The 20,777-nt window shown below is 47.7% G+C and overlaps 1 protein-coding gene across 1 annotated transcript in view; it reads right to left on the bottom strand.

The window, feature by feature from the left end:
* The window catches only part of CCDC150 (coiled-coil domain containing 150), a 917,521-nt gene that overhangs the window by 314,151 nt on the left and 582,593 nt on the right, over window positions 1-20,777 (bottom strand). The window contains exon 17 of the mRNA XM_069618819.1: window positions 11,401-11,463. Within this exon, the coding sequence (XP_069474920.1) occupies window positions 11,401-11,463 (63 nt within the window). The remainder of the gene's footprint in view (window positions 1-11,400; window positions 11,464-20,777) is intronic.

Below are 20,777 nucleotides of genomic sequence, written 5' to 3' on the forward strand. Positions count from 1 at the left end.
ACTTTCCTCTTTACCTCCTCCTCCCCCCCCCCCGCTCTCCTCTGATAATCTCACATTTGCTGGTTGGTGTGCAGGGCCCTTATGCATCCACAGACCCTGACTCCCCACAGCGCATTGCCCCCAGCTTCTGTCTATCCTCACCACTTGCCTCGGCTCACCCTCCTACCTGAAGGCTTGCACTTACCCTACATTGCACGTCACCTATTTCTCACCCACAAGCACCACAGCACCTATCCCATTCCCCCTCCCTTCTGCACGTGCACGTTCTGAACACTCACAAGGCATAGTAGGTTCGCCCAGCCACTGTATTTAATATTTCTTTATGTATTAAATTCTATTAATTGTTTAATTGTTTCACATCCCCTTATCCCCTCTGGTTGCCCTGTGGGCTCTTTGAAGCAGTATTTACTTCCTGTATAAGCTCCCCAAAAGCAAACAATAAATAAATAAATAAGACTAAATTGGCAACTACCAAGGGCCGCAGATGAACGGGTAAGAGTGATAACACCTTAAGCAGCACCTAAAGATGGAAATGGCATGCTTTTCAAAATGCGTTGACCGAAGAGGCCATCAAGAGTGAAGAGAAGAGATACACCCACAAATTCTTAACCACCGTCACTAGCAAAGGAAATTATAAGTTACTCACTGTAGTGACTAGTGTACTCCTAGGCCCTAATTCCTCTTGCCTGCATACTGTATGGGCGTCCCTCGCTAGGGACGTGAACAGAACCTTTTTAACCAGAATAAAACAGTCTTAGCCCTTTCAATGTAGTTGCGTGTGCCAGCGCAGCACTGGGAACATGCGCTCCCTTGACTCCACCCACCAGTGCCACACCTCAGTCCCCTATGACGCATCGGCTATATTATAATTGCCTAATGACACTAATTTCTGTAAGGGGGAGGCTGGTGGGACGTATGAAGGAAAGGGTACTAGGAGTTTTAGTCACTACAGTGAGTAACTTATAATTACTCCTGCGTCCCGTCCCCTTTCCTCCATACTGTATGTGCGATTACCACTGATTGAAGCCCCAGGCAAGCGAGACGTTGCAGCTTCAAAGGAAACACGTTTTTCAGGACTGCTTGGCCAAATACTGCGTCTGATCAGACACTGGCATCCAAGCAATAATGTTTGCAGAAGGCTGAGGGGGAAGCCCATGTGGTCGCCCTCGCTGATTGTCAGCCATGGCACGTGTCTTTGGAATGCCACTGCTGTTGGTTTGGCCCCGACCACATTGGCGTGCATGCTTGCTGGCAACGCCATGCGCTGTCCTTCATAGGCTTCCTTGATGGGCATAGCCATCCACCTAACTATCGAGGCCTGACACCCGGGTTTTGAAACTCGAAACGTGATAAACAAGGTATCCGATTTGCAGAATTCCCTAGTCATGTCCAGGTAGAATCTCAGCGCTCTCCTGAAGTTGAGACAATGTAAAATCTTTTCTGCATCATGGATCGGGTACGGGAAGAAAGTTGGAAGAATTATTTCTTCGTTAATGTGAAACGAAGACACCACCTTTGGAAGAAAAAAGTGGTGTGTCCGTAGCACCACCTTGTCCCGATAGAGTGGTATATGGCTCTGATGCCACCAGGGCCTGAATTATCCTGCGCCACAAGGTAAGGCCCACCAAGAGCACGGTCTTCATGGTGACTAGCCTGATATCTACCAATGCTATGGGTTTGAATGGTTTATGAGCTTAGAACCACAGTGAGGTCCCAGACAGGGTGTGGGTGTCTGACAGGTGGGTACAACCTGGTTAGTCCTGCTAGATGCCTTTTGACCACAGGGTTGGAGGTGGAGAAAACGTTTCCGTCTGAGTTTTTATATGTCCCTATGGCCACCAGGTAGATCCAACATGTGTCCATCTGCACCCCAGAGTGTGCCAGATGTGTGGAGAAGGAGAGCACGCAATCGAAGGTGCACCCCAACTGGTCTATGCCCTTTTCCTTGGGTCAGTGGCAGAACCCGGTTAATTTGCTTCTGTATGGACCACTAATGAAAGTGCTTCTTGCCCCTGGATGATGTCCAAGTTGTCCTGTGATAAACTGAGGTGTGGCAAGGTTACGTTCTCAGGAACCAGGCTGTTAGGGCTAACTTATCTGGGGAGGGGTGGACTGCAGCCCCGTCTTGCTTAGTGGATCCACCCCCACTGCGAGGTGAACTGGTGGTTGATTCGACAGTCTCAATAGCTCTGAAAACCATTGTCAAGCCACCATGGCGCTATCAAAATGAGACGTAGATGCTCCGCCATCTTGACCCTACAGATTACTGTGAATTAAGGGAGTTGGCGGGAACGCGTGTGCCCACATGCCGTCCCACTGAAGCTGCAAGGTATCCCCCAGTGAACCTCTGCCCCATCTCATTCAGGATGCATACTGGTGAAACCTCCTGTTGAGCCCAGTGGCAAATAGGTATATCTGGGTATGACCTCACTTGCTGAAGATCTCCCCCAGGACCCTCTCGTTCAACTGCCACTTGTAGTTGTCGACCCCCAGTCTGCTGATCCTGTCCGTCTCTAGGTTGGACTCCCCACGGCAAGTGAATAGCAGAGAGTGAAATGTTGTTCATCAAGGCCCATTCCCATATCTCGATAGTTAGGCTGCCCAGGGGTGGAGATCTGGTACCTCCCCGTTTGATGAGGTAGTACATGCAAGTAGAGCTGTCCGTTTGAATACAGACTGGGATGTTGATAGTCGGGGGGGAAAGCTTTCAGAGTCAGCCATATTGTCATCATTTCGAGCAAATTGGTTTTGTCCTGGTCTTCTCTGGACCATATGCCATGCACACTGTGGTTGCTCAGAGTGGCCCTCCATCCCTCAATGGAGGAGTCAGTCATAACGGTGTATGCCGGCCGAGGCTGCCTGAATGTCCTGCCCGCCTTGAGATTGGTGTCCATTCTCCACCATAGTAGGCCCTGGTGAAGATTCGTTGGTATGGTAATTAGGCCTGCTTTAGTACCGGTTTCCTGGCTCCATGAGGCTGACAAATGAAGCTGCTGCCTCATTTGGAGCCTGGTATGAGGCACTGCCAGGAGGCAAGCTGCCATAATCCCCAGCAAGTGCAGGTACCACCATGACGAAGTCAGCGCCCTGCTGAGAAAATACCCTGTAGCCACTTTGATCGCTGCAACCTTGTCTGCAGTGGGGAATGTCATCTCTGCTTTCGTATCGCAGATAAGGCCCAAGAAAGCCAAGGCCTGTGTAGGTTGGAGATGTGACTTCTTGAGGTTGATGGCGAACCCCAGTTCGAAGACCGTATGCATTAGCCTGGCTGTTGTATTCTCTACTTCCGCTGGCTATTCCGCCCGTACAAGCCATGCGTCAGGGCATGGATATACATGGTGGCCCTCTAACCCGAGTAGTGCCGCCACCGCATTCATGAGTCTTGCAGGGCTGAGTTGAGGCCAAATAGGAGGACTCTGTATTGGAAGGGCAAGCGCATCACCCAAAACCATAGAAAGGACTGATGGGGCTGCCAAATCGGGACGTGTAGGTATGCATCCTTCAGATCCAGGGAGCTTGTTCAGTCGCCCCACACAGGGACTCCGTCATCAATGCTGTCGTAACCATCTTGAACTTTTGAAGGAGTAGGTAAAGGTTTAAGAAGGACAGATCTAGGACAACTCACAGGCCTGCCTTCTTGTTCTTCTGTATTGCATAGATAAAAGAGTAAAACCCCAAACCTCTGTGCGAGGAGGGTGACTTCCTCTACTGCCTTGCTCGCTACCAGAGAGTGTATCTCTGCAAGGAGAGATGGCATCCCAATCTGTGGGAGGGGAAGTTTGTCGTATAGGGAGGCGGAAGCCCTGGGATACCACAGAGTATCCATGGGTCCGCGAACCGTGTCCACCAGGACTGAACGTGACTAGCAAGTCTGCCCCTCACCGGAGAGCTGTGGATCTTGATCACCCCGTCACTGCTTCTTTCCCTCTGAGGCTGGTGCCTGGGAGGGGGACTGGAAGAAGCCCTTGTGAGTTGTTTTCTGCTATTTGCGCCAGTGTTGGCTGGTGGACCTATCGAGCTGTGAGTGCGGCTGTGTTGGAAGACCCTGAAACGGCCAAAAGTACAACCTCTGTCGGACCGCACCTGGCCCTGTGTGAAGCTTTTAGCAGCCGGTTTTGCCAGTATAGCCAGTGATTTTGCTGTTTAAGAGCTGTGCTTTTTCTTGTCCAACTCTTCATTGGTGGAAGAGTGGAAAGGGTCCCCCGCCGCCCCTTCAAATGGGAGGTGGAGGATACGGTCCTGCACGTCTGGATTAAACCTAGTGGCCCTGAGCCACGCAGTCCACCTCATGTCTGTAGCCACGGAGATGGCCTTGCCTGCTGTATCGATATGACTACGGGTGACTCATTAGTGTTACACTACTATTTTGGCTTCTGAGAGCCCAGCCTTGAAATGAGCCTTTCTGTGCACCGTAAGGTCCAGGAGGAATTTGGCCATCTCCCTAAATCATTTCGGATTTACAGCTGCGAGCATGGCATCTGCATTGGCTTGCCACAAGTGGAGAGTGGCATTGTAATACACCTTTTTCCCCATAGGCCTCTAGGACATTCTCCTCCTTGCCTGAAAGGCCCAAAGTGGAAGATGAAGTGGAAGTCAGAGGTTTGGCATACATTGACGCTGCCGCAATAACTGATGAGTGCGGCTGTGGGTGCACCGACAGGAGGACCGTCGCCTTCTGCCTGCCTGCATTTTGCTTCGGGCCGCTTCTTGGTTGGCTGCGTGGAATGGGGTTTTGTCCAGACCGTCTTCGCCAGGGCCTCCATATCCTTTGTAGCAATATAACCCGACCTGGTGGAGGAGCAGATGGTCAGAACCTTGTTAGTTCCCCCGTTTCTGGCTGCTCCTTTTGTGGTGGAGACATTCACAGGTACTCCGCCACTCTGGCTAAACGGTCATGGAAAGCCCATGCAGAGGAAGAGATGTTTGTTCCTCCTCATCGTCCGTGTTGTCCGCGGTATCTTGCGGGTCCCCAGAGTCTGCTAGCAGGGTATTTGGGGGCTCAGGGGCCGGGGGGGTCGCTGGAGGTGGGCTGTGGGCCGTACCAGTAGGCTTTGCCAGGGCCTCTGTGGGTTGAGGTTCAGACAATGTAACCACTGTATTCAGGGCTGGTGACCGCACCAGAGCTGGTGGTTGTACTGGTGGAGCTGGAACCGGCTGCTGATGGAGAATAGTCGGGATCATGTCCTGGACGATTCCCTTGAGAATATTCCCCATTTGTGGAGATTTCATGCGCGTGAGGAACTTTTCAAAAAAGCGTTTGCACACTGGTGAGGCACGCTCCTGTACTGGCACAGATGTCTGGATGGGCGTGTACGTGCTTCAGTGTAGCGCACTTGCCCTAATGGGGTTGAATAGGAAGTACACCATGTGGCCTGCTTTGTGGACATGGGTGAGCATTCCACTCTGGGCGTGAAGTCCAGCCTTTGGTGTTCGCTGGAAAAGCGTGCTTCTGAACATGCCGCCATTTTGTTGTAAACCACCTCAAGTGGGGCTTGCGGATCTGTGGGTGAACTGGCTTTGGCCTCCGCCTGTTTGCCTGATCGCCTAGGCTCGGGTCTGCCTTGCACCTCAGGTGTAGACCTGGTAGGCTGCTCGCCCTGTGACATGGTACCGGTAGTGCTTTTATCACTGCGTTCAGGCCCCCCCTCAGACCTAAGCCTGGTATCGGAGCAAAGCCCCTCGGGATCCAGCCCGGTATTAGAGCCGCATGGCCACTCTGCTAAGGGACCGGGAGAGGCTGTGGACCCCTTGGCTGCGATGCCAGTAGCGGAGCCTCGGTACCCTTGCCGGTAACAAAGCCTCCTAGACCCGTCATGCTAGGTTGCTTCCCTGGCAAGGAGTCACCCTTGTGGGGTGCTTTTGAGAACAATATACTTACCTTCTTAGTCTTCCTTATGTACTCTATGTGGTCCGGAGATCTGTTGAAGAGCTCTAACCACCTAGCCAGCCAGTTCTTGAGAGACCGGGGCGTAAGAGCATTGTATGCCATATAACCTTCCCAGCCGTGGTCTTCGCCTAAGCACCGGAAGCAGAGTGCATGCAAGTCCAAAGTAGGGAAAGAACCATCACAGGCAGGGCACCTACTGAAAACCGTCATGGCCGACAGGCGCAGGGGAGGGACAAGGACATTGTACACCACAATCTAAAAAGTGAAATACAAATACAAATAAAATTCTAGGGACAGCTGTCCCTGGGGAAGACTTGACAAGCATGGAATTATGAGCCACAGAAAGACCTTGTGCTGTAGCACCTTGACGCATTAGTTTGTACTAGATGGAATTACCAAGTAAATACTTTGGACCTAATAAATGGACAGACTCAAAGGAGATGGTAAAATACTGCTTTAATCTCAAGAAGTAGAGCAGGGCGAAAATACACTCATGAACTCGACTCATGCAGGATCACACTTTTTTCAATCATGCGTAGTTTATATAATGCTAAATGCGTCATCTATGCCATCATCCTACGTGGCAAACTTCAAAAACCTATTGAGGGGTGGCATTGGATTAGGGGATCATGTCTACATATAGAATGCATGAGTGTTAGTCTCATTGCGGCCCCTTGTCTGTAGGACACGCCCTGAGCTACTTCTAATCACATGGTAGAAAATGCGGCAGCAGACTAATATTTTGCGACATTATATGAAAAAGTGCATGGCAGGCAATTCTAATTGGTTGGCAACCCAAATCCAACCTTAGACATTCGGCTTGTTAGCAGCACCTACATGGAGCCGAAACCCAGGTAGGTGGAGATATATCAGCTCTTCCTTTGTTTCCCAAATAGGCCATCTTCTCATCGGTAGGCCTTATGCCAGTGACTTCTGTTTGAAGGTTGACCGTGCCAGTCTGTACAGTCTCGGGAAACCCGAGGGAGTGAAGGTACACCACTATCTTAGCTCCAGATCTAATGAATAGCCCTTGTATGCAAGCTCTTCATCACGTGTTGTAAGACCATGAATTTGGTATCCAGTCAATATATCTAAAACATTACAGAGCAGTACATTTCTAATTGGACCATAATACTGAAAAGCACTGCAAACATTAATTAAATAAATAAAGGGTAGTGGGGTAAAGGGGTTAAAGCCAGTCAGGATGCAGGTGGTGTTATAAGGATAAGAAAACAGGGGGTTTGGAGGTTGGAACCCGCCCCAAATAAAAATACAAATTTGATGTTTCGGTATTTTGTCTGCGATTAAATTTACCACTCTGTAATTGTGGTTGGTAAAATAACATATAACCCATGAATTTGTCCATATCGACGGTGCTTTTAACTTTATTTGATTCAACTTTTGCTGGGGGCAGTTTTCCTTTAGAGACTTGCTCACTCCATCCCATATTGACTTTATGCCTTTTAATCATCCAATATTTGGCATCAGTAAATATTTGTGTTCCTCCTAATCTTTAGAAAGTATGTCCTTGTGCATGGTCTGCTCGTAGACTCCCTTTGTGCTTTTCTTCATCTCTCGAAATAGCATCCTTGGCTCAAAGCCAATGTACTGCCCTATTTTGCAAGGAAAAAAAGCTTCTGCATCATCTCTCCACGTTTAAGGTCCTGGACTCGTGTTTTTGAGGTGACTGGGTTGATTGACATGAGCCGTCGTTCATTTTGTTCTGATTGTAGTCTTAAACGTTGAATATATACCTCTCCTTAAGCAAGCTTCTATGTATTCTTTCTACCTTGCGTTTCAGCGTATTTACAATTATTGACCAGGGAGCAACTTCATTCTTTTTATTCGGAAATACTGCATCATGAAGTATATGTTTCTATTACTGCTTCAGTTACATCATTATTCTTAAGTATGTTCATATTGTTTCAACATAGGGTCGTATATCTTCTTTCGGACACTCTTTTGCCGTCATAAGACTTTGTTTAATGTGCATCCATATTGCGCATCATTTTAATTATGGCGGCTTTGGCAAATCGGCAAAGGAACATCAAGGTTTCTTGCTTGGAACCTTGGTTTGGAAAATCCTGCATTAATCACGGGGAAAGGGATCCGACCCAGGTTACAAGGATACATGTTTATAAGGTTTATGTTTGAATATAACTTATTTTGTTGAGTTTGACTGTCCATATGATACCTATATGATTTTGTTGTATGTATAAGTGTGAGGGATACATTTTGATATTAGAGTGTTTTCCTTTAGTCTTAGTTTGACAGGCAGGGAAATCCTTGTTAGGTTAGGAAAAGTGAGGCCTTTTTTTCACCCTTATTAAACGCTCTACTTGTCTGCCTGGCATTTCTGACCCCTCACACCCCCTAAAGACAACCTGGTGCCAGCAATTATATTGTTACAATTTTTGTGTTATTTCTAGTGTGCACATTCGTGTTTACCACCTATGGCTAATAAACGTGGCTAGTGCCCAATAATTGTCACACCACAATATTTTTACTTGTTCTTCGGCCATATTGTTGTTCAACCTTCCTGCCTTGCAAGAAATGTAAGGTCATGCACTTGCCCAAGAAATCTGCTGCTTTCACAGACTAGTGATGCCTTTGTGTGTGGCTCAGGAAGGAGGAGGGACTGCCTGATGCCATTCCACATTCCTGGAGCCTGAAAGTCTGGGTGTGGGGCATGAGTGAAACCAACAGTGGTCCCTGTTTGGACCACTGCTGGCTGTTTGAATGCTGCAGAACCTTACCACTGGTGGGCTTGGACTTGCTTCCAGGCTGGATTTTGGATAAGAAGAGGGCTCTTGCAGCCATTTCTTCAGATCTGCATTAGAGCCAAGAATCCTGTGTAGAAGAACAGCCAACTGCATGAGGACCGGGGAAGACAAATGCTTTGTGTATAAGCACATTTCTCCCTCGGTCCTCCAGAGGAAAACATCGAGAACAAGTCTCTTTATATCCTTCCATTCCACTGCTTTTTGGTCGTCACACCGGAGCAGCGAAACCTGAAAGACAAGAAAGCTTTAACTTACCAGTAACTCTGTTACATCTCTCTCTTGAACATTCACCAACACAAGTACTTTACCTGCATCAGATACATTCTGAGGAGAAGCAATGTGACTTTTGGGCACAAGGCCCCACTCCTGATAGGGATTGGACTTCTGAAGCTTGGAAAACATTTTTGGGACTTGGCTCCATCTTACTGCCTCACTTGCTTACCTCTTTTATTGACTTAAGTCACTGAATGCATTTGAAGAACCTATGGTTACTGTATGTTCACTGTGTGTTGTGCAATAGCATCACTTGCTTGATTCAGTTTTTATTGTGTGTTTAAGGACTGGAATGAATATAGCATTTTTGTACATTCCTGTCTACATTAAATTGTGCGCTTCACAGTGTGGACTCATTGTGGACCCCTGACCCTACTGACACACTCCAGAGAATAGCCTTGACTGCTTCCCAATGCTACTTTGATTGGGTTTTGGCAAACGTATCACAGTTCCTCTGTTCACTATAACTTGGGTAGCCTCCTAAAATCTGTCCACCAGGCCAGATTTTAGAAATCCATTTAAACAACCCCAACATCACATTATAAGTGTTTTTTTTTCATCTTAATATAATCAATCGGATAAGGCGCTCCCAATTCAGCATGGATAACAAATGTTGGAGCTTACTGGGGGACCTTTAAATAATCTTATGAAAGCATTTTTTACAGTACCCAAAGAATGTATGTTGCCATAGACCTACATGGCTGACCCGTAGGTAGCTATTTCAACAGGTTTAGCATGGTAAGCCAAAAACATTGCTTTAAAAGATAGAGTACCAGTGCTGGATGTAAAGCAAAGTAAATGAGAATTGGTATGCATTAGGAAAGATTTTTCTTGTTGCAACTTTCCTCCCATTGGTATCAAAGAACATCCAGGTCTTTTGCTATGCATTGAACCCGGACTTGACTTTGGAGATAAAGCCGTTTTGCTTCACTTAGCCTAATCAACTCATTTATGTTTGGAGACACTAGTCAGCACTTTTGGTTACCCAGCTCTACTAGTCTGTGTTGTAATTCCTGTATTTATAATGAAGGGCATATCACCTTAAAGGGCAGTTCTGCAGTGGTTCTTGGTATGCCTTTCCTTTTGTCATTTCGAGTACCGGTTGGGACCAGTCTGGTCTTAATCTACATCTCCGCCAGAGCATGTCTGTTGCTGGATGTGGACTTCGAGATGGTACGTGATTGGACAGCCCTTCCCAGTTTGAATGGTGCAGGTCCTTCATTGGTGAGTCGAAACAGTCCCCTACCTGAATTTGGGATAAGGGGATCATTGCTGCTGTTTCTCAGCTCGTCCACTGGAGCCAAAATGCTGATGAAGAGGAGCCAGTACGGATGACCCGGAAAGACAGCCAACATTGCCAAAGTCATCTGCTGATAAATACCTGCTGTTTTTTAAAATGATACAATAAGACCCTCAATGGTTCTTCAACCCTTGTGCTGGTGGGTGGAACCAGTCCTGACCTATGCATGAGAGGCCTGCTGCTAGATGCCATCGTAATTTGCTGGGATCTTCCGGTGGGCTGTCCAGTCTCTGCAAAGGCCTCTCTGCTGCACCGGTTGACGTAGTGAGCTGGAGCTTGGAACTCTGTAGGTCGATGACTAGCGGCCCAAGACCAACTCTCGTGCTGTTACTGCTCTCTTGCTCAAATGACAGGTTTTCTTTTAGCTGGGTCTTCCCCAATGCTACAAACCACAATTGCCGCTGACTGGCTGTTTTTTTTCCCTGCTACTTTGCTATGTCATGTCCGGAGGTCTCTCCACACAGTGGGATATGTGGTGGCTGCTGCTCTGAAGGGCCTGGGCTGTCCAGCTCGAAGTCTGTCAGAACAGTCCTACTGGAGTTCAGAACTGTGGCTTAACCGGACCCAATGCAGACACCAACATCAGCCACTGCATCCTGCCCCCATGGATTCCCTAGCCTCACCCCTCAACATAACACATGTGGCATCAGAATAGTTCCCAGGGGATTTTCCTTCAGACCAGAAGACACACGCGTCTGGCCACGTGATGTTCAAGGACTAGCAGAGGGGAGTTATCAATGTTTCATATTGTGGCCGGATGAACATCAGCTAAGATGTCCTGGCTGTATTTCTGCTGGTTTCTTCTGTGCCTGCTGAAGGGCCCAAATACTCTGAAAGAATATGCACATATACAATGCAACCCTGCATCTGCTATTGCCTGGTTGGGTATATTCGAGTAAAAAGAGCAGCCAAGAAACCCCTGGAAGAATCTTGCTTCATCTATGAATAAAGGAGCTGTGTGGGACTTCGAGGCATACAAGTGGGTGCTAGTGCTATTACCACCAATGATTTCACATTCAATGATCCTGGGTACATTTCTCATAATTGCTCATAAGTGAGGGCAGCTAAGAGTTGGATGTTGCTTGAGGTAATACACACAAAGGTCAACAAAATGCGCCTGCCCATTCTTCATAGCACTGTATATTCATTCCCAGTACCTGCTTCAACTGCGCATCCAACCGCTGCACGTGGATCTTTCCGGAGCTGAATTCCGCATTCACCTGAAAAGAGCACGGCAAGATTGTTACACTGGGCATGTTTCTGGAACAGCTACACTAGCAATTGTAAACACTGGGCTAAGAAACCTAATCACAGGCGTCGAAAACCCAGTGTTACCTTAAGCCTAAAGCAATACAACCCTTGCGTCTCATTAGACCATCTTCTCCCAACTCAATTCCACTTTATTTTGAAATTTAACCAGCAGAACCTTTAGAGGGAAACTCATGGGAATAGTGCAAGCGATTTCGCATTAAGCAAATAACATTCTGAAAGTCAAAAAAATATATATATGACAAATATTACATACCTGTAATCGTCTTCTGACACTTGCATCTGCTTACATTCACATGCTTAGCATAGGCTGACATCTAGTGGTAGGTGCAGAGTATTACATTGCATGACTTGTTTTTGAATATCGAAAAGGGACTTTGACAGGGCGTATTTGTAATGCTATCCCTAGTGTGACGTGTCCTGTACCCGTGGTCCTTCACGCATCGAGGTCCTCACATTGTTTTGTTTTTGTCATGAGGGAAAACAAAGTGTATTCTTTTGGGGGGGACATATCTATAACGCGCTTGTGACAGACTTAACCGTATAGCGGCACAGCTGGTAATAAAAGTCTACAAAGCAGGGTATACACCAAAAACAATTTCATTTTTGTATCCAGAGTAACCCCCATAACCATCCCATTGGCCACTTACTTAAACAGAAAGGTCTTACGTGCTCTGCGAAACTGGTGAAGCGTCTTAAGAACCCTAATCTCTCTAGGGTACTCATCCACCACTTTCGATCAAAGACTGCTAATCTTTTATCTCCCCTTGATACACACACCGATGGAGGAACAGTTAGGAGCAGCAAATCTTGTGACCGTAAGCACCTTGGTGGTTGGTAGCGACAGATCTTATTTCTCAGACATGCAGGTGCCAATCATTTAGAGCCTGTACAGTTGTTTAACCAGAATGCCCATCAAAAGATTATTACAGTAGTCCAAATGGGCATTTGTTAAGGCACCCATCACTGTCGCATGGTCTTCATCTGGGACGAATGGTAGGACCTGCCGTAGCAATCGTAATGAGTAAAGAATTGCCTGCACCTTGGCTCCTACCTGGCCCTCCCTACCAAGATTGTCCTGCCAAATGTAGCCCACATTTTTGACCTTGCAAGAGAATCCTATGCACGAGTACAGGCAAGTGAGGCAAGCTGTAAGTTGTCTATGTGTCTTCAACTACAAGAGGGGAGGAAGAGTGGGCGCATTTGAATCTAAGCAGATACAAGTGGCAGAAAGAGGATTACAGACATGAAATATTTTCCTTTTGAGGCTTGTGGATCTCCTTAGAATCACATGCTTTGCATAGACTAGCAAGCAGTACCTGGAGATGGCGTGGGTTGTTAGAAGCTATAGTGGTAGAAAGAAACACCACCAGGCCCACCAATGAATCACTTCTTGAATGTGCATCTAAGCAGCAATACTGTGTGAAGGTGTGAATTGAACTCCAAGTAGCTGCCTTGCAAATCGGTCTAATGGTACATTTCCTATGAAAGTTAGAGTAGCTCCTGTGCTTCTAGTGGGGTGTGCCCTGGGCGTGAATGGTAATGTTTTCTTTGACAGAGAATAGCAAATCTGGATGCCTTTGACAATCCATTTCGAATAGCAGATTTAGAGACAGGGTCTCCTTCTCTTCCTGCAGCTGAGGAAACAAAGAATTGAATGTGTTTTCCTTAGTGGTTTGTTTTCTAGGTAGCGCATTACTTCCCTCCTGACATCTAATGTATGGAGGGCTTTCTCTGCAGAATTGTTCAGGTTTTGGAAGAAATCTGGAAGCTTTATAGATGGATTGGCATGGAACTTTGAAGAAAATGTAGGAGCTAAACGTGGATGTGTACGTAACACTACCTTGTCCTTGTGAATGATAACAAACAGATCTTGAACTGAGAGAGCTCTCTGACCTCACTTATTAAAGATTGGTTTATGCATAGGTTCAAAAAGGGGGTCCCACGAGTTTGCAAGGACACAATTAAAGTCTCATCTGGGAGTTGGATTTGAAACTGGTGGATATAGGGCCTCATTACGAGAATAGAGGTAGCAATGCCGCTTTTAGCGGGTCCGGGTTCCTGGAATGGGGAAATACCGGGCCATTCCGACCTTGGAGGGCCCGGTAAATACCTTTCCTGGGACCTGGACCCGGTACATCCCCATTCCCATTTGAGCCCCCATAGGGCTCAATGGGAATGGGGAGGATGCTAACAACGGGCTCGTTAAAAATGGGCCCGTTGTTAGCATCCTGGTCTGCTAGTGGGGCCCGCTAAGGACGCCTGGTTTTACCAGACGTCCTTAGCAGGACCCGCGAGCAGACCTCGTAATGAGGCAGTAGAGGGTTAACAGCACTGGCAGCTCTACCGGCGCAGTTAACCCTCTACTGCCTTCCTCGTAATGAGGTCCATAGTCTTTTAACCCCGTTCATAAAGGCTTTAACCACTGGAACCTTCAACCACAATATCTTACTGTGAGGGGTGGTGTATGCTGGAAGTGCTGCTACATGAACTTTAAGAGAAATAAGGACTAATCCGGAGTCCAGAAGATAAAGCAGATAGTGTACTATATATGTGTAGGTGAGCAGTCAAAAGGGTTGATGATGCATGGTTTGCACCGCAAGACAAAGCCTTTCCACTTGTAAAAGTAGCAGTGTCTTGTGTTGGGTTTGTGTGCCTCTTAATATGTCCATACATCTTTGGGGCAGGTTCAAGGGTCCAAATTCTATTACTTCAGGAGCCAAGTTCTGTGTTTGTGGACATGGATGGGGAGATGTTCCCTGATGCTGGAAGAACATGTTGTAAAGGCGCGGTAGTTTGACTGGTGGACAAAGTGACATTTTCAACAGGTGTGAGAACCATGTTTGATGTGCCCACATTGGTGCCATTAGGATCATCTTGACATGTTCCTGTTGCATTTTGCGGATTATCTTGTTTAGAAGTGGTGTTTGGGAGCAACACGTACACAAATCTCCATGACCAGTCGATCCACAGTGTGTTCCCCTTGGATCCTGTTTGGGGAATGCACTTGTTCTCCTCCTATATCTTCCTTTGTGGATCCTGACCCCTCCCCCCGACCCACACCTCTGCGCATCCCGAGCTGTGTGCCACAGGGTTGTGCTTCTCTTCCCTCAGGCCCTTCTCCTCCATCCTACCACCTTCTCATCCTCTATGGTGCACGCTCTTTCTCGCATTTTCTCCAACTGCTACTCTATCTCCTATTCTATCCCTCTCACTAAGTCTGGAAGGAAGAAGTTCAAGAGGGACATCCTGGTTACCAACCCTGGCCTCCCCATCGCTGATACCTACACCAGTGCTTCCTCCAGACAGACCTTTACCGACATCCTCTTTGTCGTTCCCTCTCCATGCCTATGGATCCCTCATATAGTCTCTGTTCTCTCCCCTTTATCCTCCTCTCCAATGAATGGTGGTACGAGGTGGGAGGCCCTCCTGGGCCCCTTCCACTCCTCCAAGACCATCTATCTGAATGGGACCGTCTTTGTCCAGGGTACTCGGCCAAATCTCCTTTTCGATAGGCGTTTTCCGCATCTCATCAACCTCCGCCTGCTACTCTTACCTTGACCCCTCTGGCTCCTCCGCCACCTCTCTCTTCCGCTACCCTGCTGGCACCTGCCTCATCCTCTCTGTCTACACTGCCATCTCCTTCCTCCTCTACCCCCTCTCTGGCCCCACTACCACCTCCGCAGGGCTTACCTCATACCTCTACCCCTCCACAGAAATCTTTCAAATGTGGAAATCTGCTCCACCTCACTACTCTCAACTCTTGCTCTGTTGTCAAACACTCTGACATCTGCCGACTCCTCGAAGAACTTGATCTAGATGTCCTCGGTCTCACCGAGACATGGTTCTCGGCCAGCTCTGTCACAAGTTTTGACACTCTCCTCCCTGATGGCTACAAGATCCTCTCCAAACCCAGAACTAACGGTCCAGGAGGTGGAGTAGCCCTGATCTTCCCCGAGTGGATCGTGGCCTCCGTCATTCCTATGCAGGCCTACTCCTCCTTTGAATGCCTGGTCTGTATCTCTCCTGGCCTCTCTTTTACTGTGGCCACCACTTACAGGCCACCTGACCAGGTCACCCTCTTCCTCTCTGAATAGGGTGAATTCTCCTCCTCTCTTCTTGCATCTACCTCTCACTTCCTCCACTTCTGAGACCTCAACATCCACCTGGATGCTTCCAACCCCTCCTCTGGGCTCTTTCATAATCTCTGCAACTCTCTATCTCTTTCTATTTTACTCTCTGGCCCGACACACTCTGCTGGGCACACCCTGGATGTTCTCATCTGTTCTAACTTTCCCATCTCTAACCCTCCCACCACTCCTCTCTCTTGGACTGACCACTTTCTTCTGTCCTCCCACCTGATGCTCTCTGTCCCCCAGGTGAAGCTGACCCGGGCACTGCCACCCACCTTCTCAGTCATTGGGCCCATGAAGCGTGTGTCTGTGGAGACCTTCGACGCCACTTTCTCACTGCCTCCTGCGTCTGCGGCTGACTCACACTTTGACACAGCCCTCTCTAACCTGCATCTCTCCATCTCTAACACTCTGGATGTCCTTGTCCCCATCATGAGGATCCGTTTGAAGCCCACCTCCAAGTGCAACCTTTGGTATGACCCAACCTCACCACCCTTAAACACAAGTGTAGGGTGGTTGAGAGGAAGTGGAGGGTAGCAGACGCATCCTCTGACAAACTGGGCTGCAGCCTGCTCCACATCAAATCTTTAGTCAGTGCATACAGTTTTAAAACAAGTTAAAACCTTACACAATTTCTTCTAATACCGTATTTCATAAAATTCATATACCAAGAAAAAGGATTACATCAAGCATCAGAATTAAATCATTATTAAAAGCATTATTAAAACACCAATTAAAGTCAAAACATTTAAAACCTAATAAAACTATCATTCCATTTCAATTGGGACCTTACTCCACTAAGTTAAGCAATACAAGAAATGTGTACAAAGGTTTACTCCGGTGATAAGGGAGCTTGGACCAACATAAGTTCCAAATAACCGTTCCTGCTGCACCTCCATAACCTTTAACACATTTTTTAAAACAAGTCACTTGTTGGTTAGTCAATGCTTCACATTCTAAGAGGAGGTGTTGAGTGGTTTCCCTAGCTACGTGGCAGTATCTACTACACCTATCAGACTGTTCATCTTCTTTTTTCCATCTAGCATAGTTCACCTAGTTGCCAAGATGTTAGTCTGAATCCGAGTGATGTATACCCCACCTTCCATGACTGGTATTTATACAAATACTGGGCACACTCCCAATCTTTTATGGCCCAAACTTAAATTTTGATATCTCTCTTAAGAACCTACCTTTACGCAGGTTCTGCACCAGTCCGCTCTGCAGACTTTTTGTTTAGATCTTCCAGAGGAACCATTTATGAGAGTTCCGTCCAAATCCCATTCCTCCAGTCTAATAACTGTGCAGTCCACCAACATATATTTTTAGAGGAATCTCTCATTCATTAAAATCTGCAAACAGGGTAAAAGGAGTGAGGGGGTAATTTTGGAACATAGCAAAATTCTTTTCTAGACAACATGGTCTTCCAATGATAGGAGGCCCAGCTCATATCTAATAACACTGATTGGGATTGCCTTAGGGAGCCTTAGCACTTTTTTCCAGATAAACCCCTACAGGTGGCAGAAATCCTCGCCTAGGTGGCTGTGATTAAATAAATTCTGCCCCATATGTGAGCATTGGCACAATCTTTGCCTTATAAAACCTTAGGAGTGTGATGATTGAACATTTTCCAAGCCTAAAGTTAACATTTATCATCTGAGAGACTGCCATTGCGGCCTTATTATAGAAACCGCCTGCTCAAAGGGCAATATAGACTCTCGGGCCTGTCCAAGAAGAGAACCTACATCCAAACTCGTGTCTCTGCAACCTCTAACAACACAGCTGAACTCTTCAAAATCTGCAGGAGCTGGACAATCCTACTGCTGTCTCCACTTCTCCTGATCCCTCCCGGCCCTTTGCACGGCACTGGCTTCTCACTTCACCACTAAATCTCAGGACATCCTGTCCTCTCTCCTCTTCCTCTCCCTCTCTCGGCCTGCTCAGGCCACCTCTACCCCTCCTCCTCCTCTTTTCACCTCTTTCCCCTTGTTCACTCCTGATGATGTTTGTAGACGAGTCCAATCTATAAAAGTGTCGTCCAAGCAGGTGCTCCCTGCTCCTCCCGAACCATCAAGGACCACATCAACACCATCAGTACAGCCTTGGCCGATTTCTGCAATCATTCTTTTGCCACTGGAACTATCCCCTCTGCCCTAAAGCACTCCCTTGTGCACCCCCTCCCCAAGAAGCCTTTTGCCAACCCTTCCTCTCTGGCAAACTACCGCCCAATCTCTGTCACTCCATTCCCGGGCAAACCCCTGGAAAATCTGGCCATCTCCCAGCTTACTCTCCATACTAAATCTGTTGGTTGGCTCCATGACCATCAGTCGGGCCTTAGAGCAGCCAGAAGCATGGAAACTGCTCTCCTGAACACCCGTGAATACCTGCTCTCTAATCTCGACTCTAGCCTTCTCTGCTTTCGACACGGTCAACCACGCCACCCCGACCAATCATCTTTGTGACAACCAGGGCATAACGGATCAGGCCCTAGCCTGGTTGACCTCCTTCCTCTCTGATCGACCCTCCCAGGTCCAACTGAGGTCCTTTCTCTCCACCACCTCTCTCTCCTCTTGTGGTGTTCCCCATGGCTCTAACCTCTCACCCTGGCTCTTCAACCTTTACTTGGCACCTCTGGCCTACCTCATCTCTACATTCTCTCCTAACTTTGTGTTTTACGGATGACACTCAGCTCTCCTTCAGACTCCCTGCTGCCTCCTCTCCTATCTCGCTCATTCCCGTCTGGTTATCCACGATTCAGGAATGGTGTGCCTCCAACGATCTCTGCCTTAATGCCAGTAAGACAGATCTTTCTCATTGGGACCCCTGCTCCCGCTTTCACTCTGGCCGCCCTCCTTGGGTCCTCAACATGTGCCTTCCTGCGAGGCAAAAAACCTTGGTTTCATCTTCGACTCCACCGTCTCCCCCGACATCACAGACGTCTCTAAGAAAACCCACTACCAGCCGCACCTCCTTACAAGTATTCTTCCCTTTCTCATTGTCCCCCAGGAGCTCACTGTCTCCAGAGCCCTGGTTCTCTCTAGGCTGGACTACTGCAACAGCCGCTTTCTAAATCTTCCTGCTTCTACTCTCCGCCCTCTGCAACTAATCCAGAACAGGACTGCAAGACTTGTCCTTTGCTTCAAGCCCAGGGATCGTATCTCTCCAGCCCTGAAATCTCTTCACTGGCTCCCTGTGGCTGCAAGGAACAAGTTCAAGACCCTCTGCATCGCCCACAAGGTGTTCTGGGCCTGGGACCGCTCTACCTCCAAATTTCTCTTCCAAAACATCTTCCTTCTCAAGCTCTCCACTCATCCACCTCCAACTCGGATGGTCAGACGCTTCTCCAGGCAGAGAGTAGGGGGTAGATCTCTCTCTTCGGCTTGTGGCTCCCTCTCGAACAGCCTCCCTGCCTCTCTCAAACTTGAGCAGGACCACCTCAGGTTGCAGAAGCAACTCAAGGCCTTGCTTTTCGCTTCTGCTTTATCTCTCTCTCCTCTGCTGATGTTCTGGGTCTACTGCACTAACTGGTCACCTGGTCACCCTCTGAACCTTATGGGGATCAGGTTCCTTCATGACCAGTAGCCCCATGCACTGCCTCGGGGCCAATCACGTACTATGGACTGTATCTGCAACCATACAGTCCCTGCCTCCTCGCACTTACTTAGAGCCGGCCACCACGCCAGCACTTACTTATTGCACTCTCCCCTTCCCTACCTCTGGCACTTCTGCCTTCCCTTCTCCTTGGACTTGCACGATCTGAATGACACAAGGCCTAGTAAGATAGTTTGTTTTTTCCCCTTTGTATTCCCAGGCAGGACAGCGCAGCAATCCGAGGTGCAGCAGGCAGAATATGGGCCAGGGAAAAGATGCAGACTACTGCAGAGAAGCCAGAAAGACGCCGAGTTCAGAGAGTGCCGCAAGCGGGTCAGGAGCTGTGCAGAGCCCTATGCCATGTATTCCCCGTTGGGAGTGGGGAACACAGACTTCCCCGACCCTGCTGACCACTGCTGGAAAGTCTGGACGAAGCGAACGCTGCTCGCCGGAGCTCCCCAGGAGTGAGAGAGGAGCAAGTGAGAACCCAAGAGCAAAACCAGAGCATCCGGAGAAGCAGCCACACACCAGTGATTGACAGGGAAGGACCACTTGGGACAGGGCGCTACAAGGGCATGGTGTGTGTAACAGTGGATGCCGGTCAAGTAAAAGTACATGACAATGGATCTGGAGAACAAACGTGAACTATTGAATATCGAACAAGTTGCCGAGCATGTAATGAGTTTTGAATGCTGAACGGAGGAAAACATGGAAAAGATATGAGAATATTGCACGAATTAAACAAAGTGATGTGCATTTACGAATGAGATGAATTTTAACAGCATTTGTGAACAAAGTGAAAACAAGTAAAAAGCAAAACAGTATTGGACAGTGTGAAAACAAGGTGGTAACCAGGAGAAATGCCACAAAGGAAAGTGTATAAGAGTCACATGTTGGTAAAGGCAAGAAGCCTTTAAAGTGAACCAGAAGCATATGTGGACTTATGACACAGAAAGGAAACCTGTGTTGTCAAGGAAGTCCTATGAGAAAGAATGAACTGTTGCAAAGTGCCAAGGGTTATCGGTTGTGCGGCCTGTGATGGGTGGACCATGTTGTCTGACAACTGCACCTAGACAGACAAATCCTTACTTGGAGTAAACCAAGGGAAGTCAAGAAGCTGAGGCTGGTCGGCCTAAGATTGTTCAAGTGACAGAAAGAAAAGGCAAACTAAGCAAGTTGATTTGACTGTGAATTTGAAATCAGAAGAACTGTGTTGAACTTGGGGAAGGGAACCCTGAGGCCATTTGGTGGAACTGTCTTGAACTTGGGGAAGGTAGCCAGGAGATGGAAGAAGCTCATAACATTGGTATGAACACTGTTTCTTTGGTTGCTGATATCCGTGAATATTGTTTAGCTTTAGTTGTGAGGGCAAGGCAAGTATAGGTTTTGGACACAGACCGACCTTGAAGTTTAACTTACTGACTCGGACTATCCTTAGTTTATTTAGGTAGGGAAATCCCACCTTAGTATAAGGCAAGTTAGGCCTTAGACCATCCTGACATTTCAGTTAATAAAGATATTTTGTTTGAACTTTGAATCTGTGG

The sequence above is a fragment of the Ambystoma mexicanum genome, chromosome 10 (genome assembly GCF_040938575.1).
Source record: "Ambystoma mexicanum isolate Mex_15411 chromosome 10, UKY_AmexF1_1, whole genome shotgun sequence".
In the NCBI taxonomy this organism is placed as follows: Eukaryota; Metazoa; Chordata; class Amphibia; order Caudata; family Ambystomatidae; genus Ambystoma; species Ambystoma mexicanum.